A 27,745-nucleotide genomic window follows, 5' to 3' on the forward strand; every position below is an offset into this window, starting at 1 on the left:
AGACTGTCCTTCGGTTGCACAATATCCTAAATTTGTTTAGGAACAGGTACAAGTGGCTCAAGGTTTCCCTAAATCGGGTAATGATCCTTTTTCCATTACCTATAACCCGGGATGGCGAAACCACCCTAACTTTTCATGGAGAAACTCAGTACCTAATAACCCTCTAAACCCACCATATAGGCCACCATTTAATGTTCAATCTAATGCCTATAGGGGTGGACAACCACCATATCCTCAACCCCAGAGGAAAAGGTGCTAAAAGCATTAAGTGGACTCGAGTAGAACACACAGCTGCTACACTCACATACTCAGTCCATTAATAAGCTAGAGAACCAACTGGGTCAACTAGCTAATGTTATAAACAGGAGGGAGGCTGGCCAATTGCCAAGTCAGCCAATAGGTAACCCAAACAATCAAATCGGTCTAGGTAAAGAACAAGTCCAATCAGTCACAATCCTAAGGAGCAGAAAAAGGGTGGAAAAACCTGATACACCCTTAGCCACTAATGAGACGTTGCCTACTAAGTCTCAAAGCCGAGAAGAGGCTGAATCAACCCTAGAGAATTCTTCTGGTGGTGTAGAAACCCATGAGTCCATTACTGAAACACCACCTATGGAAAACACTCATCAGTTCCCAAAGAAGGGGCTGCACATTCCTATTGTGGAGGGACCATCACCTGACTCTTATATTCCAAAGGTCCCTTTTCCCCAAGCCCTTCAGACATCAGCCCCAGACTATTTGGATAAAAAGGGTGCAAAGATGCAAGAGATGATATACTTGTTCCAACAAGTTCGCATCAATCTCCCCCTTTTGGATGCTATCAAGCAAGTTCCTACTTACGCTAAATTTCTAAAAGACCTCTGCACCTAAAAGCGTAAGTTGAGAACTCAAATCCCTAAGATCGTCCATTTGACTGAATAGGTCAGCTCTGTAATTTTCAACCACCTACCCCCCAAGCTTAAGGATCCAGGTGCGCCTCTTATTTCCTGCATTATTGGAGATCTCTCCATAAGTAGGGCACTACTTGATTTAGGGGCTAATGTGAATATTTTACCTAGTTCAGTCTATGAAAAATTTGGTTTAGGAGATTTAAAACCCACTGAGGTCATCCTTCAGTTGGCTGATCGTTCAGTCAAGACACCTCGTGGTTTGTTAGAGGATGTTTTAGTGAAGGTAGAAGAATTATACTTTCCTGTGGACTTCCTTGTCCTGGATATGGATACAGCCACCATAGCCAAGCTTCCCCCTATCATTTTAGGGTGCCCCTTCTTAGCTATTGCAAATGCTTGCATAAATTGTAGATCGGGTGCCATGGACATCTCTTTTGGGAATAAGAAGCTTAGGCTAAACATCTTCAATGCATCCTTGGGTTTCATTCGAGAGGAAGAGTGTTTTGCATTGGATTTATTAGATGAAGTTGTGGCTGATCACACTCCGCACATGCTTATTGATGACCCTTTGCAGCACTATGGAGATGAGTTTGAGGCATACACTAAAGAGGTGCATACTTTGCTAGATTCCTCACCCTCTTTAGAACAGCCACCCTGGACAGTTAGGTTTGAGCCGCTTCCTCCTTTGGTTACATCTCCCCAACCTTCTTCTAAACCGACTCCTTAGTATGATTTGATCCTTGACCCTCCGTGAGTCACTCTGTCGTTTGGCTGAAGACGTTAAACTTAGCGCTCTTGGGAGGCCACCCACTATTTTTTTTTTCTTTCTTTAGTACTTTTGTTTTTGTGTTTGTTTGTTTTTGTTTTTTTTTAGGTAGCTACTACTGCTTGCTGGATGCACTATTCTGTCGTATATTGCTGATTTCTGGTACACTCCTTCACTTAACCTGTTTTTATTCTTTTGCATGCATTGAGGACACTGCATACTTTAAGTGTGGGGGGGGTGTGAGACCGATTGGCAGATTTTTATTTTTTGGCTTTTGGTAAGATTTACATGTCTCACTGTTACTTTGATGCGAAATGCGGCAGAAAGAGACTTAGGAACCCTAATCTGAAGTAATGAAAACCCTGTTGAGAGGACAGTAACTAGTATGTATCTTGAGGTGGGTTTTGACTCAGACAATAAGAGCCCCATCTTGTCGAAGGGACAGACCACTTGGCTATTTTGTGTGTCTTTGAGCTTTTGGTTAGGAGCTGAGACCAAGTTTAGTTTTGGCATGGCATAAAATAAAAATAAAATAAAATAAAATTTCATGAGAGTTTAGTCCTGTTGCTTCAACTTAGTAATCAGGGCATCTAGGCCACAAGCCCGGAGTCTCGCGTAAAACGGTTGGAGTGGCCTGTTAGGTTATTATTACTTGTATTCTTGAATCCTATTCGGGCTTGTAGCCTTTTTGGTTCGAGTGAGTACGCCCGAGGAGTGTTTCACACTCAATCCCCTAAAGCCATCTGGCTTGGGAGTGGTTGTCTTAAAGCTCATTACATGAGCCTTTTAGAAAGCTTAAAAAGCCAGAACATTACATGGATTTGAAAATCACGTAATAAAAAAATAAAAAAATAACAAGTAAGAGTTGAATTCCTTGGTGCTAGACAGAGCACTCCGCCTCAGGAAGTGAGGTGACTTGATCGAAACTCCTTGGGATGAAATCTCTGAAAAAGAACTCTAGCATCACTATCCTTATGGATATATGTAAGAAACAAAGCTACCAAGTACCTCGGGTGTCTTGTGTACTGACCCTGCATGGCATTTGAGGAACAGTAGTGGAGTAACAAAAGGAGTTCATTGTGAAAAAAAAAAAAAAAGAGAGAGGAAAAGAAATGTCATTGCCTTGGTACAATTGTATGGTCAAAAATGCTCTGAAGCCTAACATCCTTGGTGCCCTTGACGTCATGAGTGGTCTTACCATAAGTAAGGTGGTGTTTGGTAGATATGGAGCGACTCCCTAATTAGGATGTGTGCCTGTTGCTAGAATCAATATTGGGTAATAAGAGCTCAAGTGTGGGGGTACCTTTGTCTTCTTGATCTTAAGTAGGGCATCTTAGTTTCGGGTTTGGTGTGTGCTTCTTACCCATTGTCAAAATTTAAACTTGCATCATAAATTTTGTGTGTATATTCCCTGCAAACACTCACGAGATAAAACTCGTCCACTAGGGGTAACCTAGGGGTTTAAAGGCTTGTTGCACATGCTAAGTGCAACCGTGATTCCTACGAAAGTGAGTTAGGTTTTTTTTGTTTTTTTTATTTTCTTTTTGCTTGAGGACTAGCAAAATCTAAGTGTGGGGGTATTTGATGAACACATTTATGTGTGAAATTATCCCATTTAATTCTGCATTTTATCTGCTTAGAATGGAGCTACCTTGGGTATTTTCTGTCTTTTTCAGGGTACAGGGGTATTTTTGGCATATGGGAATAATTGGAGAAAAAGTGCATTTTCAGAGACTAAATTGAGAAAATCAGGTTGGAGGAGTTCAGTGCTACATAGGCACCAGGCTACCCATGGATCGACTCATAGGTTATCAAGGGCGAAATGGGAAGACGTTTCACTGAAGACCCAGGGGCATAACTATAATTTCAAAAAATTAGGGCATCTTCAGAAGATATCCGACCTTGGGTTCATATCTTCCGAAAAATTAATTGGAGCAACTTTAATTCTCAAAGTGGATCCACCCAGTGCCAGGAAAGAGAGATATTCTCAAAAAAAAAGGATTTTAATCAAATTCATAATCTACATTAAACTCTCTCGCTCCTCTCTAGTATATCTCTCTCATTTAGTACGGTTTAATCTATCTCTCCAACTTCAATTTTCTCTCCTTCTCCCTCTCAAATCCTTAATGGGTCCTACCATTCCTAATTATATTTCACTTCTCTCTCCCTCCTCTTATATCTATTCTATCCAAATCCCTCACGGATTGGGGATATCCATCATTCTTTCTATCTCTCGAGCTTTCCTTTTTTTTCTTTCTTTTTTTATTAAATCTCTAATAGATATATAAACCCATGGATAGATTGCCATTCAGGGGGATCCCATTCGATTCTATAGCCATTAGCCGTGCCCTCTTCTCTTCTTCTTCTTCTTTTGTTTCTTTTTTGTTTTTTTTTTGGATCTTGGGTTGGTAAGAAGGAGAGGAGGAAGATCACCGTTCCAGCTTCATGGATCATCATCACCATTGTTGTCCTTTGTCGTCTTTCACCATGATTGGCTAAGTTCTTTCTATCTTTAGGGTAGATGAACTAATGGTGTTTGTTATTTAAAATTCTGGTTTGTATGCTTGATTGCTTGATGTTGAGACCCCATCCCTGTTTGGATGATTTTAATCGATGTATTTAGTTGGAAAATTCTGTTTTTGTGATTCATTATTTTCATTCAAGCAATGGTGTTTTGTTCTTATGTGGTTGTACCGGTGATGGATTATAGTTGAACAAACTAAGTGTACCAAGCCCTATAAGTGAAGGACGATAGTACTCGTCAAGATAGTCTATACCTAGGAGGAACCCTACATTCTGTGGTATTATTAGGCCTGTAGTTATAATAAACCAAAGCATGCAACTAAATTGAATAGCTACCCATTGGGGATTCGAACCCTAAAGATAGCCTTCTCCTGTATTTGCACAGCGTTGCTAGTTTAGATTTGTTTCTTTTGTTTTTAGTTTAAAATTCAGATTTATTGCAATTTAATTTTCATCACTTTCACCTAATCATCTTAGTAATTTAGCCTTCCAGTTCCCCCAAGATCGACCCCTTACTTGCTACTTGCTAGATTAGTTTAGGGTTTTATTTTTGACCAGTTAACGACACGATCACACACCCAAGTCCCATTTTTGACGCATCATAGTAGACTACCATTCCCCAAGTACCATTTGGTATGGTGAGCACTGGAGCTGAAATCAGTCATTGCTTCAGGTCCTAGAAATTCTTCTCACATTCGTCCGACCACTCGAATTTCACTCCCTTCTGGGTCAATCGAGTCATAGGAGCAGAGATTTTGGAAAAGTTCTCAATGAATCTCCTATAATAACCGGCCAGACCAAGAAAACTACGAATGTCTGCCACATTCTTAGATGTCTCCCAATCAACTACCTACTGCACTTTGTTGGGGTCAACTTCAATACCCTTCCCAGACACCAAATGACCTAGAAAAGCCACTTGTTGTAACCAGAATTCACACTTGCTGAACTTAGCATATAACTGCTTTTCTCTCAAGCACTAAAGTACAAATCAAAGATGGTCAACGTGCTCTTCTTCGCTCTTAGAGTAAACTAGGATGTCATCAATAAATACAATAACGTATTTATCCAACACATCATGAAACACCCTGTTCATCAACTCCATAAAGGCTGCTGGGGCATTGGTTAGCCCAAAAGACATAACCAAGAATTCATAATGACCATATCGCGATCTAAACGCAGTCTTGCTAATGTCACTGCCTCTAATCTTCAGTTGGAGGTACCCTGAGTGGAGATCAATTTTCGAGAATACCCTAGCACCTTGTAATTGATCAAACAAATCATCGATCCTAGGCAATGGGTACCGATTCTTAATTGTCAGCTTGTTGAGTTCACGGTAGTCAATACATAAACGCATGCTACTGTCCTTCTTCTTCACAAATAAAACAGGCGCACCCCACGGGGAAACACTCGGCCTAATAAAACCCTTCTTCAGTAGATCATTAAGCTATCCCTGAAGTTCTTTCAGTTCTGATGTGGCCATTCTGTACGGTGCCTTGGACACTGGAGCAACACCAGGTGTCAGATCAATCATAAATTCCGTCTCTCGATCCAGTGGTAACCGTGTGAGGTCTTCCGAAAAGACATCAGGGAAATCTCTTACCACACTTATTTCTTCCATCGGTGTAACCTTAGCTTCAACGTCCACTACTGAGGCTAAGTAACATTGACAACCTTGTGCCAAGAGTTTCTGGACTTAGAGAGCTGATATGATTGGGTTCTTGGGCTTCTTACTTTTGTTGCCCTTAAATACAAACTCATTATCCTCTCCTGTCCGGAAGAGTATCTTCCTTTCTATACAAATCAGGCTAGCCCTATGTGTGGATAACCAATCCATTCCTAGAATTACATCAAAATCTTTCATGTCTAGGATGATCAAGCTGGCTTCGAGCCCATTGTCGCTTACTTGAACAGGGCAAGAGTGAAAGGATCGGTCAAGCTCAACTTTGCTTCCAGTTGGTGTACTAACCATCAACTTTTGCTCTAGTATGACCGGTTCAAAAGGTAACTTCTCGACAAAGGAGGGGGATACAAAGGATTGTGATGCCCCCAAATTAAATAACACATAAGTAGGTAAGGAGCACACAGAAATCATGTCTGGCAGACACCGAATAGCCAAATATAGTAAACTAAATTTAATTAATTTGACTAAGATGGTTAAGTGTAGTACCTGTGATGACACTAGGGTCAAATTGGGCTTCCTCATGAGTGACAGAATAAACTCACCCCTGAGTCTTGCTCACTGGAGAAGGAGCAGGTGGGTGAACAGCAATCCTTGCCAGGGGTGGTTTGGAGGTCACAACTGGCCATGAACCCGATTGTCGTGATTGTGGACAATCTTTGGCCATATGACCAAACTCCTTGCAGTTGTAACATATAAGAGTCTGTACCCCATAATGAGAAGCAGGTACAGATTTAGGCACTTGAGCTGAATCAGGCCTACAGAATTGAATTGGGGCTGCATTGGTATAAGACCCTCTTCTTTGGAACTTGATAGGTCCCCTAGAGTCATGAGACGATATCGGTCTCTTGCCTGCCTGGATAGCCTGATAATTCTCCCTTTGCTGATCCTTTATCAGCTTAGCAGCTTCAACCACCTCAACATAGGTGGGGTACTTGTGCAACACCACTGCAGTACTCAGACTGGCTCTAAGTCCCCTTTCAAATCTTCTTACCTTCACGTCCTTAGTCTTCAAATGGATCGGAGCAAAGTAGAAATACTCCTCAAAGAGTTGTTGGTATTCAAGGACCAATTTGGATCCTTGACTGATGTTCACGAATTCAATTTCCTTCTTTTCCCAAAAATTTCTTGGAAAGTAGTTCTCAAGAAAAGCTTCCTTAAATTGGGCCCAAGTAGCATTGGGATATTTTGCCCAGAAGTAATCCTTCAAGGAATGCCACCATACATCAGTGTCACCTCGGAGTTGAAAAGTAGCACATTGGATCTTCTCGAGATCATTACACGGTAGTACTTCAAAGATTCTCTCGAGATCCCAGAGCCAAGTAGCTGGGAACATCGATTCATGGATCAGCTTGTAAAAAGTGGGAGGATGATGCTTTTGAAATCTCTCGGAGAGTTTGGAGGCATCCACCCATTATGTTACCACATTTCTGACAGGTAAGGCAGCTGGAGGAGGGGGAGGTGGATCTTGGTTTGCTTGTGCTACAGGAACTTCATTAGCAGTCGGCCCAGGAGGAGGGATGATAGGAGTGACATTAGCCGGAGGATTTGGGACTCCGTGCAACTGAGGTGGTACTCTTGGTCCTTCTCGACCAGCATTTTGAAGCTGGGCAGCCACATCATGCATGAAAGCGCACTACTCATTTTGGGAATCTCGTTGTTCTCTCCGTATATCACGAAGAATATTTCCCAAAAGTGCTGCAACATTGGCATTTGTGTTCACCGGAGGAGGTGCAGGCAAACTTTCCTCAGAAACATCACCGGCGTCATCCCTAGGAGGGGAACGATTCCGGTTGCGAGTATTGACCATGTTTTAGCACCTGATTACATTAGATGCCTCACATGTTAGCACAAGAAGGAGAGAAACAAGTACAACTTAGAGAAAGAGCATATAATTTGCACAAGAAAATGTGTGTCCCAACACACAGAGGCAATAAGAATTCTAAGAAGGAGGCTAAGCCCAAAAATATAGGCTAATGGCCCTTTAGAACACGAGCGGATCCACCAGCAGATCAATTCCTCTGAGTCTGATTGTGAGTCCGTTCAAAAATTTAAACTGAACGGACTTACGAGCGGAAGCGGAATGTGAGTCCGCTCCTTCGTCCGTTCTCAGGGTGCTCACAGGTTGAGAGAAAAGGGGTCGAATGGATTAACGGGCAGATCCTTATATCGTGGTTCTGCCCATTTGTCCACCCAGCACAAAAGACAAAAGGTCAGAGTCTATAGGCTCAATAGTTCCACGAACGGATTCACGATAAGTGAGTCTGTTCGTGCGTCCGCTCGACAGATTTTAACAAAACAAAAACCGCTCCATTCAGTTTCATATTTTAAGAGAATGGTTAGGAGCGGGAGAACAAAGCAAGGGTGTTCAAGCTTCGTCCGCCCCACATTTCTTACCCCTAAATCGTGGATTTGGATTCTTCTACTTTAAACCTCAATCCTCCAACCTCAAGGTATGAATTTCCTCAACCATTTTGAACTCATTGGATTGAATGAGTGCCTTTCTAGGGTTTCATTCAAGTTTTTCTCTCTTATTCTTCTACATTGTGTTGGATTGTTTGAGAATATGTGGAGACATCATTTTCTAGTTCTCTTTACTATTAATCTATTTGTAAACATGTCCAACCATGTACACCCCCATCGATTTGGACTAGGGTTAGCCAAACCCTTACAAAAATCGAATTCTCCCATTTGTTTTGATGGGTGGGTTCTTTAAGACATGGGACTTAACACCTATTCTCCCCACCTTACATAGGTTTATTGAAATAATAATTTGATCTCTCATTTTGAGTGTTGCTATTGTTCCTTTGGAAAAATTGGGAAGATTTACTATTTGCACTTGAGAAGGAGATTATCTATATTCTTGGATGCAATTGTATGCATTGCCTTTAGATCCCTCTATTTCTTTAACATTGGCATGGTCTTTTACTCACATTTGCTTCTTGTTTTGTTTATGTGTAAATTGTTTAGGTGAGAAGGAATGGCTCCCAAAACAAGGAGTAGCAGAGCTCTAGCAGTTGCCGCAGCACCAGTACTGATTCCAGCCCCGATACCCTTTGATGCCAATCTATTCGTGTCCATAAAGGCTGAAGTTTTATATGCCCAAACACTGCGGGAACGACAAATCGAGACAGGAAGGGATGCTATCGTCAAGGAACTAGCGGCCTTTAAGGCAGGGCCAAGGTTTGAGTATCTAGGGTGGTCCAACATGTTGGTTCTACCCCGACACTACTACTCCAAGCTAATTGGGCATTGCTATGCCAATATGACTGCGGAGCAAGAGAACACGGAAATGCTCAGGATCAATTCCTTTGTGAAGGGGGGTTCACATCACCTTCAATGAGGTAGAGCTGGGGGTAATTCTAGGAATCAGTTCCGTGGGTGTTCGAGTGTATCACCCACTTGTCAGGGATCCCTTGCCCTGCATGTCTTTGGCAGAGTATGAACACCTGTATAAGACCATGATCAATGACAAGGATGACAGTAGGGTGAATCTGACCAAGTTTGGCTACTCTCAAAGGATTCTGACTATGATAGTCAAATCAAACTTGGTGCCAGTGAAAGGACATAGCACCGAGCCCTCTCTCATGTCTGCTACCTTGGGGTATTGTCTTTATTGGGGACAGCAGATAAGTCTCCCTTTTGTCATCATCAAGTACATGGAGCAAGTGTAGTTCAAATCTAAGATTGAGAAAACCCTTCCTTACGGGAGGCTTCTCACCCGCATCTTCTAGTACTTTCAGGTTGACCTGAGTGATGAACCACCTTATAAAAGTTTTAAGGAACCATTTGGGAAAAACTCCCTGGCTCGCATGAAGATTATTATCACCACTAATAGCGATGGGGAGCTAGTGGTGCCAATAGGTGGTAGGGGTACAGAGGCCAGTGAGGATGATGAGGAAAGGGGCCAATACAGTATGCTACTAAGGCCTCCAGTTCTGGAACCTTAGAGATGGGTGCAATCCTGAGTGCCCTAAACCAGATGAACCTTAATATGACCTAGCTCAATTCAGACATGTTAGAGGGTTTTGTAGGTGTCCATGGGCAATTCACTTCGTATAACCATCGTTTGGAGAGGATGGAGAAGGACATCCACGACATTAATGTATACCTCTACTATGAAGGTGGTGATGACAAGGAGGACGATGATGGTGGAATGGGGGACTAGACCCCAAATCCGATGGACTGTCTGTGGGCTTTTGATAAGCTCAATTCTTTTATGGTATGTGGAAAGTCTGTGAACAATGTTTCTATTTTGCTGTTTAGTTGTTCTTTTCTTTTATTTTAGTTTTTCTTTTCCCCCCCTTTTTTTGATCATGTATATATATAGTCCTACCGGCTGGAATTTGGAACTTTCTATTTTGGGTCCCTTGTAGTTTGCTTGCCTCCTCAGGAGGTTAAAGCAAGATCAGCTGGAATGTAGGGAACTCAATTAACATATATATATATATATATAACTCTTTAACTCTCATTTTGTCCCTATTATGTGTTATGTTTCCGTGTTGCTCCCTAATTAGTCCTCTCCCTTGTTCTACACACATTCCAATTATGCCTGTTACAAGCTTCTAATTAGACCCTATTGTGTAGAGTAAATCAAGAGGCCTTGGTGAATTATGTCTAGTGCAGAGCATCATGCTCTATTACCACGCTGTCACGCCCCTATCCTGAGCTTACGCCATAAACACAGTCAAGAGGGTGATTAAGATGCATACGTCATCCCAGTACCTACCAGGATCAATGACACAGTGTCCTAGCGCATGATCATCACCCAAGGGCACACCCCCATAAATACATTGAGTAAAAAGGAATACAATTCCAATATTTGTCAGAGTTATAATTAGCGGAAGCATTAATTACATAAGCAGTTACATTATGTTCAGCCATCTAAGTGATAATATAGTAGTAGTACTAACCTCAGCTGACCATGACATAACTACTCAAAACTATAATAAGTTATTACAGAAAAGGTCTAGAACGGGTACAATACCCCCAAAAGAATCAAAAGTTAGGGAGGTATCCCTAAAAGTGTCAGTGCCCATAAGCACAATCATCGTAGGGGCAACTGTGGCCGTGTTCCTTCGACACATACTCAGGTTCCTCTATCCCAATACTATCATAATCCACCGACTGTATATCCAGATCGGCCTAGTAACCATCACATGCATCCAAGTCTAAAAGGTTGTGTACACAGGGGGTTAGCTCCACTGAGCCAATGAGGGGAAAGGGGAGTGCACATACATACAATCACACATAGTCCATGATGCATGAAATGTTAAATTCATATTTTCCACCTAGCAAGCAATCTAAGTCATGGCATATGCTACTGTGATAACTCGGGAGACACTGAGGGTCACTTATCCTATCGCCCCAGTGAAACATCAATTATCACATGGGACCTCACCGGTAGAAGCCATCATGACCACCCAGTGGCAAATCCCGATAGCCATCACTACCCCTGTCCTGGCCTCTCCCACCTCCACAGACCACAGGTGGTCAGACTATCCAACACCTAAACCCCTGTTGGCAAGGGTCATAGTATAGGGAACAAACATCCTAGCCGCAGATATACGATATGCAGGTGAATCTAATTGTGGATCCTTCAGGCCATGCCCTGAAAATATATGGAACGAACTCACGGGCGGGTGCGGAATGTGAGTCCGCTCGTAAATCCGTTCCAACCCTGAGACACACCCTAGAGCAACTTCAGGATTCTGGGTATTGGGCGGATTCACTTAGGTGGGTCCGCTCGTATCTCCACCCAAAAGGAAAGCCATAATAGGCTGAATGGACTAGCAAACGGATACACAATAGTGAGTCCGGTCGTTCATCCGCTGCCCTCTTTTGAACAGCTGCGAAGAGCATCACTTCCAGCCCTTCATTCATGGATCCAAAAGGGTATAGGGGTAGGGGAGGTGAGCTCAGACCTTCGTTGGAGGTCCAATACGCCCTACACAAAGATAAGGGGATTTGGGGATTTTAGGTCCATTCCTAAGATTCTTCCCAACCTAAGCTAGGTTTCCAATGATTTAACAGCATAGGGGTCAATCAAAGTCATGAATGCATTAAGGTGGAAGGGATTTAAATTTAATGGAGAATTAACTAGGTATTATTGAGCTCCCAAGGGAAACCCCAACATTAAAATGATCTCAAGGGATTCCCGAAGTTTTCAAAAGTAGAAGAGGGAGAGGAAGGTGAAGATGCCTACCTCAAAGATGGATCAACCGGTGACCTCCACCTCCACAGCCTCTCAAAACCCCTTCAAGTTTCCCTCCACCAATGCCTTCAATGCTCCAAGCCTTCAACGTATTGGGTAGGTAGAGAAGTGATGAGGCTTGAGGGTTAAGTCTTGGTTTTATGACTAATCTCCCTCTTAAGGTCTGTTTGTCCTAAGGCTTAATGAGTCAAAACTCATTAAAAGGCTTAGGGATGCATATGGCAACCTACAAACCAAGAAGGACAAGGATGAGACTAACCTCGTCCAAAAGGCTAAACTGGAGTGTCCAAGGTATGAGGTGTGGGTCCTACACCAGAAAAACACGCAGAACCCCAAGACAGCATGGGCAGACTAACGGACGGACACAGTGCTGATGAGTCCGCTAGTGCGTCCGTTGCTATTGTAAGGGCAGAAACGTAAAGGAAAAGGGTCAGGCTTGGCCCACACTTCAAGGTCAACTAAAATAAGGTTCAGTATCTTTCACAACGTTAAAATCTTACCCCTTGGCCATCACGACGTGTCCTTTGTGATCCTGAATAGTTTCCTAATCGCAATACTAAGTTCATCGCCAAAAGAGGTATCTAACTGTGGGGACACGGGGAATGCCTTTCGGTACTCCTCACTTTGCGGACTCCTACTGGGAGGATGATCGAAAAAATCACCATCGACAAATCTTCCCCACTATTGGTTAAGGAACCTCTCTTCCACAGGTAGGCCCATGATATGGCCAACAACCTTGTGGCTAGGTTTTTGACCACAAATGAAAATAACTCACCAGCATATACGGCAGTAGAATCTACACGTCTCACGAGAGAGAAAACATGATTAAATAATAAGTCCAGGCACGGGTGTAACAAATGATGATCCTCATCACTTTAAATATTTTAGATAAGGCATTTTTAAACCCAAACATCAATTTGCATGATTGATTTGATGATGAGAACCCAATTCCATACATACATCTTAAATCCCAACATAAATGACAAATTTTGCTAATTTACAGATTGACCTTCTCTTAGTTAAAATGATATAACTCCCCCACCCGAACTCCATTTGTCTTGGTTCTAATTTTGTTAGAAACTAGAATCATAGGGATGCATTTTTTTAGAAGACACCATTACCTATTTATGTTCTAAGATAGTTAAAAGTTCAGCTCAAGTTGCTGTCAAAATCGGATCCTGCCGTCTTGATAGGTTGACCTTTGCATAATAAAATTAACATAACTTCATAATCTAATATTCATTTCCTTTGGTTCTAGTTTTTCTAGAAATTAGATTCATAGAGCTTCATTTTCTTAGAAGGAACCATAATCCAATTATGTCTCTAAATGAACTGAAATTTCATTTCAATCTAAATAAATTCTATGGTGCAAAACCCAAGAAAATGAGAACCCTAACATGCATGTAGGGTCGATCAAGGCACTGCCTATGGTGCAAAACCCAAGAAAATGAGCCTGTTCACATTCTAAGCATTCTCTGGATGATGCACTGGGCGATGCACACATCACCCAGAGAATTAAAGTGGACTGTTTTGTAGATCTGAGTTTGGGGACTTGCACATATGGACTATAAACAGTGTAAGGAGGTAGAAAATGACCAAAATACCCCTCCTCACATCTGTCCATAATTATGGACACCTTGGGTACCCAAGTGGGCCCCCAGGGCTTGGAAACCCTGTCTGTGTTGGTCCTGCAGCACTGCTAACCTAGGGACTGTGTTGTAAGACTATTGTGACCTAGAACCATGTACTACAGTGGTAAAATACCATATTGAACCTAAGCCACTTTCTCCGGATAATGCACCGGGACATAGGCCTAAAGCCCAGTGCAAGGCCCAGAGAATTCCAAGTGATCTCGGACTGAGCACCGAGTCAGACCAGTGAGTCTAGATCAACACTAGGACATCCAAGAACAATTTTAAATGTTAATAACACATGTCTGATCTAACACATTAGGATTTGATTCCGTGCTTGGGGTACGTAGCCAGATACCGGCCGAAACTGAACAAACAGCTAAACCAGTAGGATCAGACTAAGGTGAGTGTAATGTCAGCGTGTATGTATGTGTAACAAGAATAATATGAAGAATCTGATTTACATAAATATAAATACTATGATTCATGCTTAATTCAAGTCTTATAAATACAATGCAATACTGTGTAACTGTTGATCAACTCTATTTGAATATTCCATGCTGATAGTGATTGCTAGACTAGATGCTGTAGTCGGCTTGGAAATGAGGATTGTGGTAGCCCGTAGAATGGGATACGGTTGACACTGCCCGATTCATATGATGCCATATAGATATGGAGTTAGAGTTTCATCACCCATGCTACGCACCCTTACCAACAGGGGTTAAGGTGTTGGATGCCTGTGGCAACGACCGCGTAAATGTGATTATGAGCTTTATGCCACAATATAATCTAAAAGAAAATAATTGTGATTATAAGCTTTATGCCGGGCTTTATGCTGCAATATAATTCAAAAGAAAATAAATGTGATTATGAGCTTAATGTCGAGCTTTATGCCACGATATAATCCAAAAGAAAATAAATGTGATTATGAGCTTTATGCCGGGCTTTTTGCCACAATATAATCCAAAAAAAAATAAATGTGATTATGAGTTTTATGTCGGGCTTTATGCCACAATATAATCTAAAAGAAAAGAAATGTAATTATTGAGCTAATTGTTGACGGTTACCTCACAGGTTAATCACAGAGGGTTGGTCGGGCTGACCTGGGAATGAATGCGGGAGCCAACTAGTCTTCTCCGACAACTCAATGGGTGTATCGCGGGAAGGGGTAATCAAGCCCACACCAGGGATACATGTATTGGGGATTGTAGTAGCACTAACCTACCTTAGTTGTGATGTTAGGTGGCTAATAAATAAAATGAACTACACCTCATGTAGGACTCATTTGGTTGTGCTTGCATGTGCATGCATGGTTTATATTTCATTCAAGGGCTCGGTGGAACTCACACTCTTGTATATTCTCTTTGAGTTGATTTTGTAGGAATGGGTTTGCCAATGGGCGAGGAAGCTGTCGATGGAATTGTAGATCTTCCTCATCTCGTTGCTTAGCGACGATTTTGTTATTATTTAAGTTTCTTTCTTTCAAGAAGTGTAATTACCAAGATAATGTACTTATTGAACATAAATGGATATGTATATGGTATAACATAGGTATTTGGGATTTTATTATTAACGATATAAATCATTTGTGGGTAGTTTGATCTTCCGTTGCACTCTGATAGTCATTTATTATCTTTTTCCTCATTTTGTGGTTTGTGACGTGTAAGTACTGCTTCTTGATTCTTGGGGATTGGCGGATGTCGTAGGATATCTGGTCACTTGCCTAAATCCTCCCAGAGGGTGGTTTGGGGTGTGACATCCTGCCTCGGCATTTAGATAAGGTGGGCCCCACGTGTAGCCGTGGTACTACATGGTAGCGCCGCGCTCGGCCACGATGCCATATGGCAGCACCACACCAAGCCCAGTCTTCACCCCACGATAGTGCCGCGCCCCAAGCCGCGATGTCGCGGGGGACCCAAAATGTGATTTTTTGGTCTAGCGGCATCGCAGATTTTGCTGCGGCACCGCCAGATTGGATTTTTTTCTACAAATACCCCCACCCATCATTTCAAAAAGTTCCAAGTTGAGGAGAGGGGGGACCCCCAGAGCTCCAGTTTTCATTTTTCCTCTTTTTCCTAGTTTCGAGGCCCTGCCCCAGTCTAATTTTGGGCCTTCGAGCCTCATCCCTTTGTCTAGAGTGCGGGTCCCTCAGATCTTCCATCCTTAACCCATTTTTGCCCAAACCCCCGAAGTCTACCATGGGCTAGTCACCCTGTCCAACGTCCTAATACCCAGTTTCTGAAGCTTTCCAACATCGTTATTCTGTCCGAGGTCCTAGTACCCGACACCCGTGCGCCGTTACCCTGCCTGATATCCGAGGAGTCTAGTGTCTGAAGCTTTCTGACACCGTTATTCTATCCGAGGTCCTAGAGCTTGGCATTTGTGAACCGTTACTCTGCTCGACATCTGGGTGATTACTCTCCAAAGATTTTTTGACTTTGTTATTCTACCTGATATCTAGGCTATTACTTTTTTACACCATTACTCGATCCGATTAAGGACAACACCAATCTTTTACCTCCACCTGAGCTGGGATGTGACCTGTCCCACATAATTACATTAGTTTAAAGCATATAGGTATTTAGTTCCTTCATCACACTTTAATTTCGTAACAATGTAGACTTTTAAATTATGCTTGTGTAGTGTACAGTAGTTAATTTCGATTAATTTAATTAAGCAATTTGTGCATCATTTTAGCTATACATATGGAAATAGAACATTTATAAAGGGAGAATATTCAAAAACCAGCATCTAGTAGAAAGACTGGTTTACCAAGGTGAGGTGGGTGGCTAATACCTTCCCACTCTCGTAACTTGACCACTTACCCCGAATCTCTAACAAGATCATACGAAGTCCCGTAACCCTTCATGGGGCTACACCACTGGGTCCTAGGCCCTAATCCTAGGTTACGACTCCATTTCATTTAATTTAATTGTATGATCCCCATCCCATGATAAATCATAACCTTCGAGAAGACGCATTCCTTCTCACTCCAATCGAGGAGCATAACCCAAAACCTCCATCCGAACCAAGCGGCCAAAGGGAATGCGGCGCCATCACGGAAGGGAACGGATCCTCACAGTGGCGACTTCACTGGGGAAATGGTCAAGCTTTTGATACTAGATGCTACCGTTGAACATAAAAATACTCTTCCTTCTACATTGTTTGATTGATAATATGTTTGGCTAACCCATTTTATGTACTAACTGCATCATGCATCGTGTTCGAAGTGAAATCAAATGACGAGGGTACTCTCTGTTGTGCACCAGCTTCCGCCACCATCGGAACATACCCTCGATCCCCAATGATATAACCCTAACTACGTCAGTGAAAGCCTGCCGGTCCCAAAACACACCATCGGTCTCCCAGCAAGCCTCCAATAATCTCAACCACGGTACCTGAACACACCCTCGATCCCCTGGTTGGATTACCAATAAGGCGATCACGGTGTATGAACTTACACATCTACCTCCCATGTCCCTTCAACACAAAATTACAATTGCAATATTGTGCAAAATGCTATATGAATCTATCGTATCGAGAGGTATTCTGGGTGCATCAATGTCCCATTCCATCTATCACTCGGGTACCAGTATGACACGGCACATAATAGGCCAAATAGAGCATATGATAAGAACATTAAACAACCACATTATCATTTCATCCATTCTCATTATAATCACAACATATAGCCATCAATTGTCATATACATGAACATAATCATAGGTAAATAATGCAAATATGCGTTATGCATGAAGTATGACAAGTAACTTGATTGCAAATGAAACATATCATATAAACATAGAATCAATCAATGAAAAAACAAAGTCCAACCCCCACTCACTGTTTGCTTTCTTGTCGTTTGGTGTGTTTGGTAAGATTTACCTTGGTGCACGTACTCCCGTATCAGTTACGAAGTCTGAGGATGCATGAGAATATTGTTAGAAGTGTATAGGTGGGTCCCATGAGGGGTCCCAACAATTTATTTTAAGTTTGGATCAACACAGCAAGGGCGGATGAAGGAACAGAGTCAGTCAGGTGAGTCCGATCGTTCCCCCGCCGCCATTCTTTTGAAATCTAAGAAGATTTTCACCTTCAGCCTTTCGTCCATGGAACCACAAGGGTCCCAGGGTTAGGGAGGTGAGTCCAATCCTTCGTTGGAGGTTCAAAATACATAGTCCTTTATAGGACTTAGAGGATTTAAGGGATTGGATCCAACTCTATGGTTTTCCCCAAGTGTTACATTTGTTAAGTTTGACAAAATACAACACAAACTTCCTAAATCAATCACTTTCAATCTTCACCCCTATAGGTGTTATGGCTTTTAGGACCCTAAAAGGATCACTTCAAGGTCCAACAAGACCACCGAGGCCTAGTCTAAGCATTAGTCTTGGGATTCATGGGTTTGGAATCATTTTAGGATTTTTCTAATTCTAGGATGAGGTCACAAGTCCCTTAGGACAGCAAGGAGGTTGCAATAGAGGCCTCTCAAGGGTTGGGGGATTCAATAGATCAAATGTCAAGCATCCAAGGTCTAGGGTTGCTCTAGGGTGTTGAAACCCAAGGATGAAAAAGGGGGTTTCAAGAATAGGCACAATGTTGGGTGAAATTAAAGGGCAAGGATTCAAACAAGAAGTCTCTTAGTAGACTAGGCCCATACATTTGGTTTATAAATGAAACCCTTGGTCAAACATCCAAATTCAAAGATTCTAATTCCTAAAACCAAAGAGGAAGAGGGGCTTAAGGCATCAAGGGTACACCTTGGTACCTCGATAGGTCAAGTAATTAATATATATATGGAGGGCACTTTAGGCTGTATAAAACCCCCCACAAAATCATTATAAGTTTACCTAACAACCACAAAGCAAGCGGGGTCACTGGGGTATAACTTAAGTCCTACAGTTACTGTCAAAACACAATAGCCATATGTGGGCCCACTTTTGATGGTCTCTCATTCGGATTTGGTCCAAGGTTCCTGCATATAAATTATACCCCTTTGAGTCTATTTTACAATGCAACTTGAATCGCGTAGATACGATGTGTATAGACAAAGTTACGACCAAAATACTGAGCAATAGTCATGCTATCAATTGCGGGCAGATTCACGAACGGATTCTATTATGTGAGTCCGCCCATGCATCCGTGCGAACCCTGAGACACACCCGAGACACACCCAAGAGCGGCGGGTCTATAGGCGGATGCATGATCCTGAGTCCGCTCGCAATCGGAATGGGTTTTTCAAGTCCGAACTTCATCCAAATTGATCCCCAAGGCCCCCAATGGCTTCAAGGGCTTGTAGGGATGGTTCCTAAAGTTAATTAGGGTCCTAATAACCCTAATGGCACAATGCATAGAGCCATCTATGGTCTATATCCAATTCCTCAACCCAAACTTGGGTTTTTTGGGCAAAAACCTAGGTTTTCATGGCTTGGGTTGTATAGTACACCATTGGGAGGATTTAGGGTGTGCAATGGCACCCAAAGGGACTAGGATCATGCCCCCAACAAGAACATTGGGCCCCAAGTGGAACCCAAGCCAAATCCAAACTATAAAATCCAAAACCCTAAGCTAGAAATTAGAGAAATAGAGAGGGAGATGGCTTACCTTCAATGGAGACAACCAAAGACAAGGCTAGGTGAGCCCTCTTTACTCTTTATTTCTCCTCCTTCCTTTCTTTTCCTCCATTTTATTCCTTCTTTCCTTTCTTTTCTTCTTTCCCTATCCGGACAACAAGAGGGGAGGAAGAGGGTGTGAGTGAGAGAGTTGATTTCTCTTCTTCTTCTTCTTCTTCTCCTTTCTTTCCTCTCTTCTATGGTTTGGGCTCTAATGAGAAATGATGAAAGCTTAAGAGATTCCTTTCTTTATTCCATTTTCCCTACAACAAGTCATGGTCCAATTATTGGGCCAAGAATTAAACCCATGGTCCGTGAACCACCTGCTTCTCTTGAACCAACCCAACTTCTCAAACTAAAAAAGAACCTATTGGCTATTAAAATGAAATGGGCCTTAGGACCAGTTTGGCTGGTAGCCCAAATCTCCAAAAATCCATTTTGCCTTAAGTTAGGCTTTAGGGTCAGTTTGGTTAAGGTTATTGGGTCCAATTAGTTAGGGTATGTTTGGCTTAGCTTAAAGCCCGAAAATGTGTTTTAGTCTAGGGCTTGTTTGGCTTGGTCCAATTAAAAGAAAAATCATTATTTGTTTTAGTTAAACCTTGTGGGCCCCATAACATAGCAAAATCAACATTCACAGGTCAAGGGTGGGGTCCACCATGTCCGGGGGCATAGCCCCGGGGTCTGGGACACAGGGACATGGGCCCTACATGAGAAAACAATTAAAACCAGCATGACAGCATGGATGGATTATCGATCGGATTCACCAACAGTGGATCCGATCGTGGGTCCGTTCCTGCTGCCAAGGCTAAAATCAACAATAGGGATGTGGGGCTTTGGCCCACATATCTAGGACTTTGAGGGGACACTTGTAATAAGATTTTAAGTTCATGGTCATAGGTGTTAACCATTGCCACCATAGCATTACCCTTTGGGTATGGTCTAAATTGCCCTGGGGTATTACGGTATATTTTGGGTACGGGTGTAACATCCCCCCAACCTTATAAAAAATTTCATCCTTGAAATTTTGACGTGTCTAGGGATCCGAATAGATGAGGATGCTCTGACCACCTTTCATTTTCTTATCTTCCAGATGCTCCTCCTTTCGAATGGTTGCACCACTTCACCTTCACGTAGTGGATGGTCGGTTGTGAAGGTGTAAAATCTTACCATTCAGGACCTTCTCAGGCAATTCCGTGTAGGACATATCTACTGCGAGCTCCGATGGTTCTTGAGATAGAACATGGCTCGGGTCATGGACCTTCTTCCGTAATATGAACACGTGGAAGGCGTCATGCACACCACCTAAGGATGGCAGGAGTGCCAACCGATAAGCCATTGGCCCAATTCCTTGCAAGGATCTCTTACGGCCCACTAATTTTTAGGTTTAACTTGCCTATCTTGTTGATCTGCATCACCCCTTTCATCTAGATTTGGGCTACCTTGATTCACTCACGAATCAAATCCACATTCTCACTTGTTGACTGGATCAACTCGGGATCAAGGATGCGACGTTCACCCACTTCATCCCAATAGTGGATTGATACTATTGTTATAAGCAAACTCAATGAGTGAGATGTGCTCATCCCAACTGCCTTGCATATCAATAGCGCAGGCCCGAAGCATATTTTCCAAAGTCTGAATGGTTCTCTCCGACGGTCTGTCTGTCTAAGGATGGAAGACCATACTAAAACTCAACAAAGTACCCATTGCCTTCTGAAACCCACTCCAGAACTTTGATGTAATTTTGGGATCATAAATAAAGATGATACTAACTGGTACTCCATGCAGTCAAACCACATTATCAATATACAAGTGAGCTAGCTTATCCATCGAATAAGTGATCCTAACAGGGATGAAATGAGTTGCCTTTGTCAACCTGTCATCTACCACCCATATGGCATCGACACCTCTAGGTGTACGGGGTAACCCAGTGACGAAGTCCATGGTAACATGCTCCCACTTCCACTTCAGAATGGGCAACGACTGAAAAAGGCCATGATGTCGCTGCCTATCCGCCTTCGCCTGCTGACATGTGGGGTATCTTGCCACAATTCAGCTACATCTCTCTTCATCCCACTTCACCAATAGCGCTCTTTCAAGTCTCGATAGCTACCTGGGTGAATTGGATAAAGGAGAATCATGGGTTTCAGATAATACTCCCTTCCTCAATTGAGCATCACTAGGTATGCACAGCCGATCTCTAAACATGAGAATATCATTCTCAGTCAAAGTGAAGTCCAATTCTCGCTGCGCGTCTTCTTTGATTGCCTTACTTATTCTTTGAAACTCCTTAACAGAAATCTAGGCCGACTTGATCTTTTCCACTGGTGTCGACTGTACTGATAAGGCTGCCATAGACAAGGTAACACCCTCTACCAGTAACTCCAGATCCTCTCTTTCTATAGTGATGTAACTCTTTTGTTTAGTTTGAGCTGCCTGGACTTAGGTTTTTAGCAACATTCACCACTAACAATGTAGTTTAAGACGATCCTGGGACCTGTGGGTTATAGGTCAATGCACATAAGAGCCTAAGAGGTTCGATCTTTGGACACAACCATTAGGAAACAAAAGGTCTGACTAATCCTCTGGATCATGCCCAAAGTCATACTTCCATTATTTGGGTTGTAAGGTTAGGTTTGTACTACTTTCTTACAAGGCTTTTATTTTGAAAACTTTCACTTCCGGTTCTCCAATTCCTAACTCAACTTTAGAATGAATTGGAATATTGATCGGCCCCTTGCTATTCACTCCCAATAACGAAGGGGACATTCGATGATCCATTACTCCACTCATACCTATTGTTGAGTAAAGTTTTGTCAAATCCTTTAGTTCATGTTTCCATTCTAACCTCGACAGAACTAACTATGCTAACGCACTAAACAAAACACTTACCCACGCAAAAACACCGACTATAGTACTCACTCACAACATCAGCAAAACATGCAAAGAAAGAAAGAAAGAAAGAAATAATGCCATCTCAGGTTGATGTCCCGGTTGACTGCCTCATCAAATTGAGATGTCGTTTCACTTGTGAACACACCCTAGACCCTATCCAACTTTGCCACGAGGTAACCCTAGGACTCCACACGAGTTCTTAACGCTTTCTAACACCGGATGTGGTTAAACATTTGTAGGACGTTACCATTCGCTTGTCAAGTTGCGCCGACCACCGACACAGAACAAAACCTGACATCACTATCTCGATCGTAACAAGGTAAGTGGGGGTAGGCTTTGATTATTTTAAAGAATGTTTAATTCAATTTTTAGATATAATTGCCAGTAATCATTTGCATGTGTTATTCCTATTTTATTTATAATATTTATTGATTTCATTGTCTATAATTTATGGTTGTGAATGATATGATGTTGAATGGTTGGCAATGTGAATGCTTGTGATAGATTAGATGCCGTAGTTAGCTTGGAAACGAGAGGTATGGTGTGCCGTAGTATGGGATGCGGGAGCACTGTACACCTTGTACTATGTCATTTAGTGCATATGGCTAGGAATGTCATTCCTTAGTGCTACAACCCTTACCAATGGGGGTTCAGGTGTTGGTTAATCATAGCTCCTTGTCACTGAGGAGTGTGAAGGACGCCGGGATGGGGTCCCAGCTATGATTATCGGGGTCTACCCATGGGAAGGTATATAATACCAATGACCACTGTGGGCTCCCTACAACAGTTGAGGTTACGTCTCAGAGTGGTTGAGAGGATACCGAGGACGTCTCCCGAGCTATCGTCGTAGCACCGACCCGACGTAGGCATTTGTTTGTTAGGTGGATTAATATTAAAATTGAACCCATGCATTTAGGATGCATGCTTGTGTGTGTGTGGTCTATCCTTTACTTATTGGGCTCAGTAGAGCTCACCCCTGTGGAATTTCCTCTTTTTAGATGATCCTGCAGGTGAATGCGTATGTGGCAGAAAGAATTACTTGGAGAACAGGAACTGATGACATGGCATTATCTTTTTATTTTCTTTTGTTTAGTACTATCCTTTTTAGTGGATGAACTTCCATTGTTTATATTTTAGAAAAAAAAAATTGACCCAAACCCTAACCCGAATCCGAATATAGATCCGGAACCCGAAGTAGTGGCATCGTGTGCATTACGGAATATTGATTTGATGTTTGAACGGGTAGAAGATGAAGAAGGAATCCCGGTGGTAACCCGCCGCTTGTTGGTAAAATAACAGATACCTCCCCCGTGCGGTTATGAAATCTACGCGCAGATGTACAACTCGTGGTAAGGAACCCCAATCTCGTATTTGGAGTTTCTGGTATTATAAATATGTTCGTGTGGGTTTGCTTGCGGAACGCTTTGACTTTTGGATGTTCTGACACAGAGAAAACAAAATACTGAATTCTCAGGTTGATGTACTAGTTGGTTGCTGTATCAAACAGAGAATCGTACCATCGTGGATTTTTGCTCTTGGAAGTGCGGGACCTAGTGTTTTGAGTTGGGGATCTCGCCGCCGCACACTGAATTTTGGATTGGAATGTCTACCCCAACATTTTGGACCCATGGGACCGACCAATTCGGCTACCTATGCTTGTGTCGGATTAAGACATAAACAAATACAAACCTATAACTAAATGACAAATGTGGTAATTAGTGTTAGTGATTAATTAAAATATAAATAATTACAAACCATTACTAAATGACAATTAGGATAATGAGTGTTAGTGCTTAATTAAACTACTTCCACTAAAAAACAAAAATTTCAATTAAGTGGTGTCGGCCTATCTTGAATTATAAGTATTTAAATAAGTAAGTTTTAACTAAAACCTAAACCGACTAAAAATGGATAAGGAGAAGGGAATTTAATAACAAAACATTCATCTAAGTGACACGTGTTAGGATTTATAAAAAGAAAACTTAAACTTATCTCACACGTCCTCCTTCTAATCCAACCGCCTCACGTTTGTCTAATAAAGAAAAAAAAAAGATTAACTAAAACCCATCCAACTCACTACTCTACGTATTCAAATCATTTGGACAACAAAGAGAACAGAGAAGTAGAGAAAAGAAGAAGAAGAAGAAAAAGAGAAAAGAAAGAGAAGAAGAAGAAGAAAGGGAGAAGGAAGGAGCTGGGCTAATTGGTTGCTGATCTAAGGTATGAATCTTCACCTCCTCATCCCCTCTTCAATTTAATTGATTTTGCCATAGTAAACCCTAGGGAACCCATGCTAATTTTCAAAAATCTCGGGATTAACCACGCTCTATTTCAGTTCATGTTTCTTATGAAACTGGGTTTTTAATCAAAAGAATTGAAACCTAAAACCCACATACATGTTCAAATCCAAAACCCTAACCCAATGTTAGCCTTATCACATCTCTGATGTTGAATTAAAGTAATTAATTCATGTTCCAGCCATATAAAAAACTATTTTATCCAAAGCTAATTCATGAAGTCCATTCATAGCTGCACCCACTTCCAAACCCCCAATTTTCCCATGCAAATTGATCATGGTGTGACCACACAAACAACGTCTATGATCAATTGAATGTGGATTCAGCCCAAAACCCCCATTAGAAATTCTGTTTTCTGCATTTTTGGGACTGCTGTGCATCTCTGGTCGATGTCCTAGTTGACTGGGTCATCAACTAGAGAATGTAATTTTAATTTTTAGAACATTACCATCTCAGGTTGGTGTCCCAGTTGACTGGTTCATCAACCAGAGAATAATTATTTCAATTTTTAGAACTCTGCCATCTCAAGTTGATGTCCCGGTTGACTACCTCATCAACCGGAGATGTCATTTCACTTGTAAACACATACTAGACCTTACCTAATCTTACCACAAGGTAACCCTAGGACTCCATACGAGTTCTTGCCGCTTTTTAACACTGGATGTTGTTAAACATTCATAGGATGTTACCGTTCGCTTGTCAAGTCGCGCCGACCACTGACACCTAACAAAACCCAACATCACTATCTCGATCATAACAAGGTAAGTGGGGGTATGCTTTGATTATTTTAAAGAACGTTTAATTTAATTTTTAGATACAAATGCCAGTAACCATTTGCATGTATTATTCCTATTTTATTTACAATATTCATTAATTTCATTGTCTATAATTTATGGTTGTGAATGATATGATGTGGAATGGTTGGCAATGTGAATGTTTATGATAGATTAGATGCCGTAGTCGACTTGAAAACGAAAGGTATGGTGTGTCGTAGTATGGGATGCGGGAGCACTGTACACCTTGTACTATGCCATTTAGTGTATATGGCTAGGAATGTCATTCCTTAGTGCTACAACCCTTACCAGCAGGGGTTCAGGTGTTGGTTGATCATAGCTCCCTGTCACTGAGGAGTGTGAAGGACGCCGGGATGGGATCCCGGCTATGATTATCGAGGTCTACCCATGGGAAGGTATAAAATACCAACGACCACTGTGGGCTCCCTACAACAGTTGAGGTTATGTCTCAGAGCGGTTGAGAGGAAACCGAGGACGTCTCCCAAGCTGTTGTCGTAGCACCGACCCGACTTAGGCATTTGTTTGTTAGGTAGATTAATATTAAAATTAAACCTATGCATTTAGGATGCATGCTTGTGTGTGTGTGGTCTATCCTTTACTTGCTGGGCTCAGTGGAGCTCACCCCTATGGAATTTCCTCTTTTTAGATGATCCTACAGGTGAATACGTTTGTGGCAGAAAGGACTACTTGGAGAACATGAACTGATGATATGGCATTATCTTTTTATTTTCTTTTGTTTAGTACTATCCTTTTTGGTGGATGAATTTCCACGGTTTGTATTTTAGAATAGTGGTGTGTCGGCTCGATGGTTGTGAACTTGGGAACATCGAGCTGTTGGAAACTTCAATGTAAATAATATGTATAACACTTATAGCACTTTACTTTCTCTGCACTCTGAGCAATGTAACACGTGTTATCTTGAAGTTGTGTTGTGCTTGTAACGTGTATTTACTGCATCTGGATCCTGGTGGTCTCCGAATACGTCGGGTATTCGGGTCAGCCGTCTAATCCTCCCAGGGGGTGGTTTTGGGGTGTGACAAAAGATGGTATCAGAGTGAGATGCTCTATATATACTCACACACGGGAAGTGAAAGTAATATGGTCTAGATCCAAAGAGAAAATTTTTTTTATTAAATAACATAAATATAAATGGGGGTAGAAGAACACTATAGGAGACTAGCTAGGTGCAAAAGCCGGCAATATATTATAATCTAAAATCATAAACTTTTACATTTAGATTTTCTTGCATATAATAAAAGAAAAAAAAAATGAGAAGTTTTAAAAAAATATTCCCTAAAACCTAGATCTAGCCTTAAACTGTATCTTGCGGAGGCTGATGCAGATACGAGTTAACCTTGAAGCGAGAAAAATAAATAAATAAATAAATAAAAAAATTAAGTTAGAAGTTTAAAAAAAAATAATAATAATAAATAAATACATGTATGGTGGAAAAAAAATACCGTTATGACGACATTCATGAGCTAAATAATAGCTCAAAATGATAACCAATAAATCATAGATACCTACAGACATAGCTGTACCGTAATCAAACCTTGACAGCCAGTAACTTCTGCGTATATGAGAGAGAAACAGAATACCTCTAGATTCAAACAACCCGTATCGAAACCTTACTCCAACCTTGGTCAGATCAAATCCAAAGTTTAAGTTAGGATACATAAATAAATATTCCTGCTGAACCCTGCCTCATAATCCTCCTATCTAAACATTTCGACTGTAAAATTCAGATCTTAAAGCACACTTTTGTGACGCCGGTATCCTTGATTGATTCCATTCTAATATTTGGAGAATACAAATATTGTCACAATATATGAAATATATTGAATCTTCTTATTGCATCCAAGTAAGAATATATTTCCAAATTTTCTTTTCAATAAGCGATCATGGTTCAAACTCTATCCAATAAAAATGTTTCTCGTGAAGTGTGTCCTCCTATCATTCATCCACTTTCACATCTCGATGAACCCATTGCTCAGAATATAGAAAATTTTGCCTCCTCTACATGAATACCTGAGGTTCCTCCTACACCATTACCCGAGGCTCCTCCAGCTCATGTATCTACACCTTTCCCTGCTCTGACCGCTAATGAGGTAGCTGCTATCGTAACCAAACTATGAGTGTCCAATTTTAAGAAGTAATGCGAGATAAAAAAATAATTGGGACACCTAATCCTACCATGCTTACAATCCCCACAGCTCCATCAGTGCGTACGGCTCAAGATGCTATTGTGATCATAGGAGATATGATGAAAGATTTCCAACAACAGCAGGGATTGTTCATGAGCAATACAATTATTGTGATGTGACGACTACAATAACAGTTCATGGTTTTCATAAATGGACAAATTCAAGTTATGCAACAGGCATAGGCCATACTGGGAAATTCTCTTGTATATGACACACAACCTGTGCCCGATCAATCTGTGGG

At 41.7% G+C, this 27,745-nt stretch overlaps 1 protein-coding gene across 1 annotated transcript; it reads right to left on the bottom strand.

Moving 5' to 3' along the window:
* Positions 1-6,398: 6,398 nt before the first annotated feature.
* Positions 6,399-7,193, bottom strand: LOC122659291. The gene has a single exon (XM_043854421.1). The coding sequence runs from the start codon at positions 7,191-7,193 to the stop codon at positions 6,399-6,401; it is 795 nt and encodes a 264-aa protein (XP_043710356.1).
* Between the last annotated feature and the right edge of the window lie 20,552 nt (positions 7,194-27,745).

Source organism: Telopea speciosissima, chromosome 4 (assembly GCF_018873765.1).
Source record: "Telopea speciosissima isolate NSW1024214 ecotype Mountain lineage chromosome 4, Tspe_v1, whole genome shotgun sequence".
Classification (NCBI taxonomy): domain Eukaryota; kingdom Viridiplantae; phylum Streptophyta; class Magnoliopsida; order Proteales; family Proteaceae; genus Telopea; species Telopea speciosissima.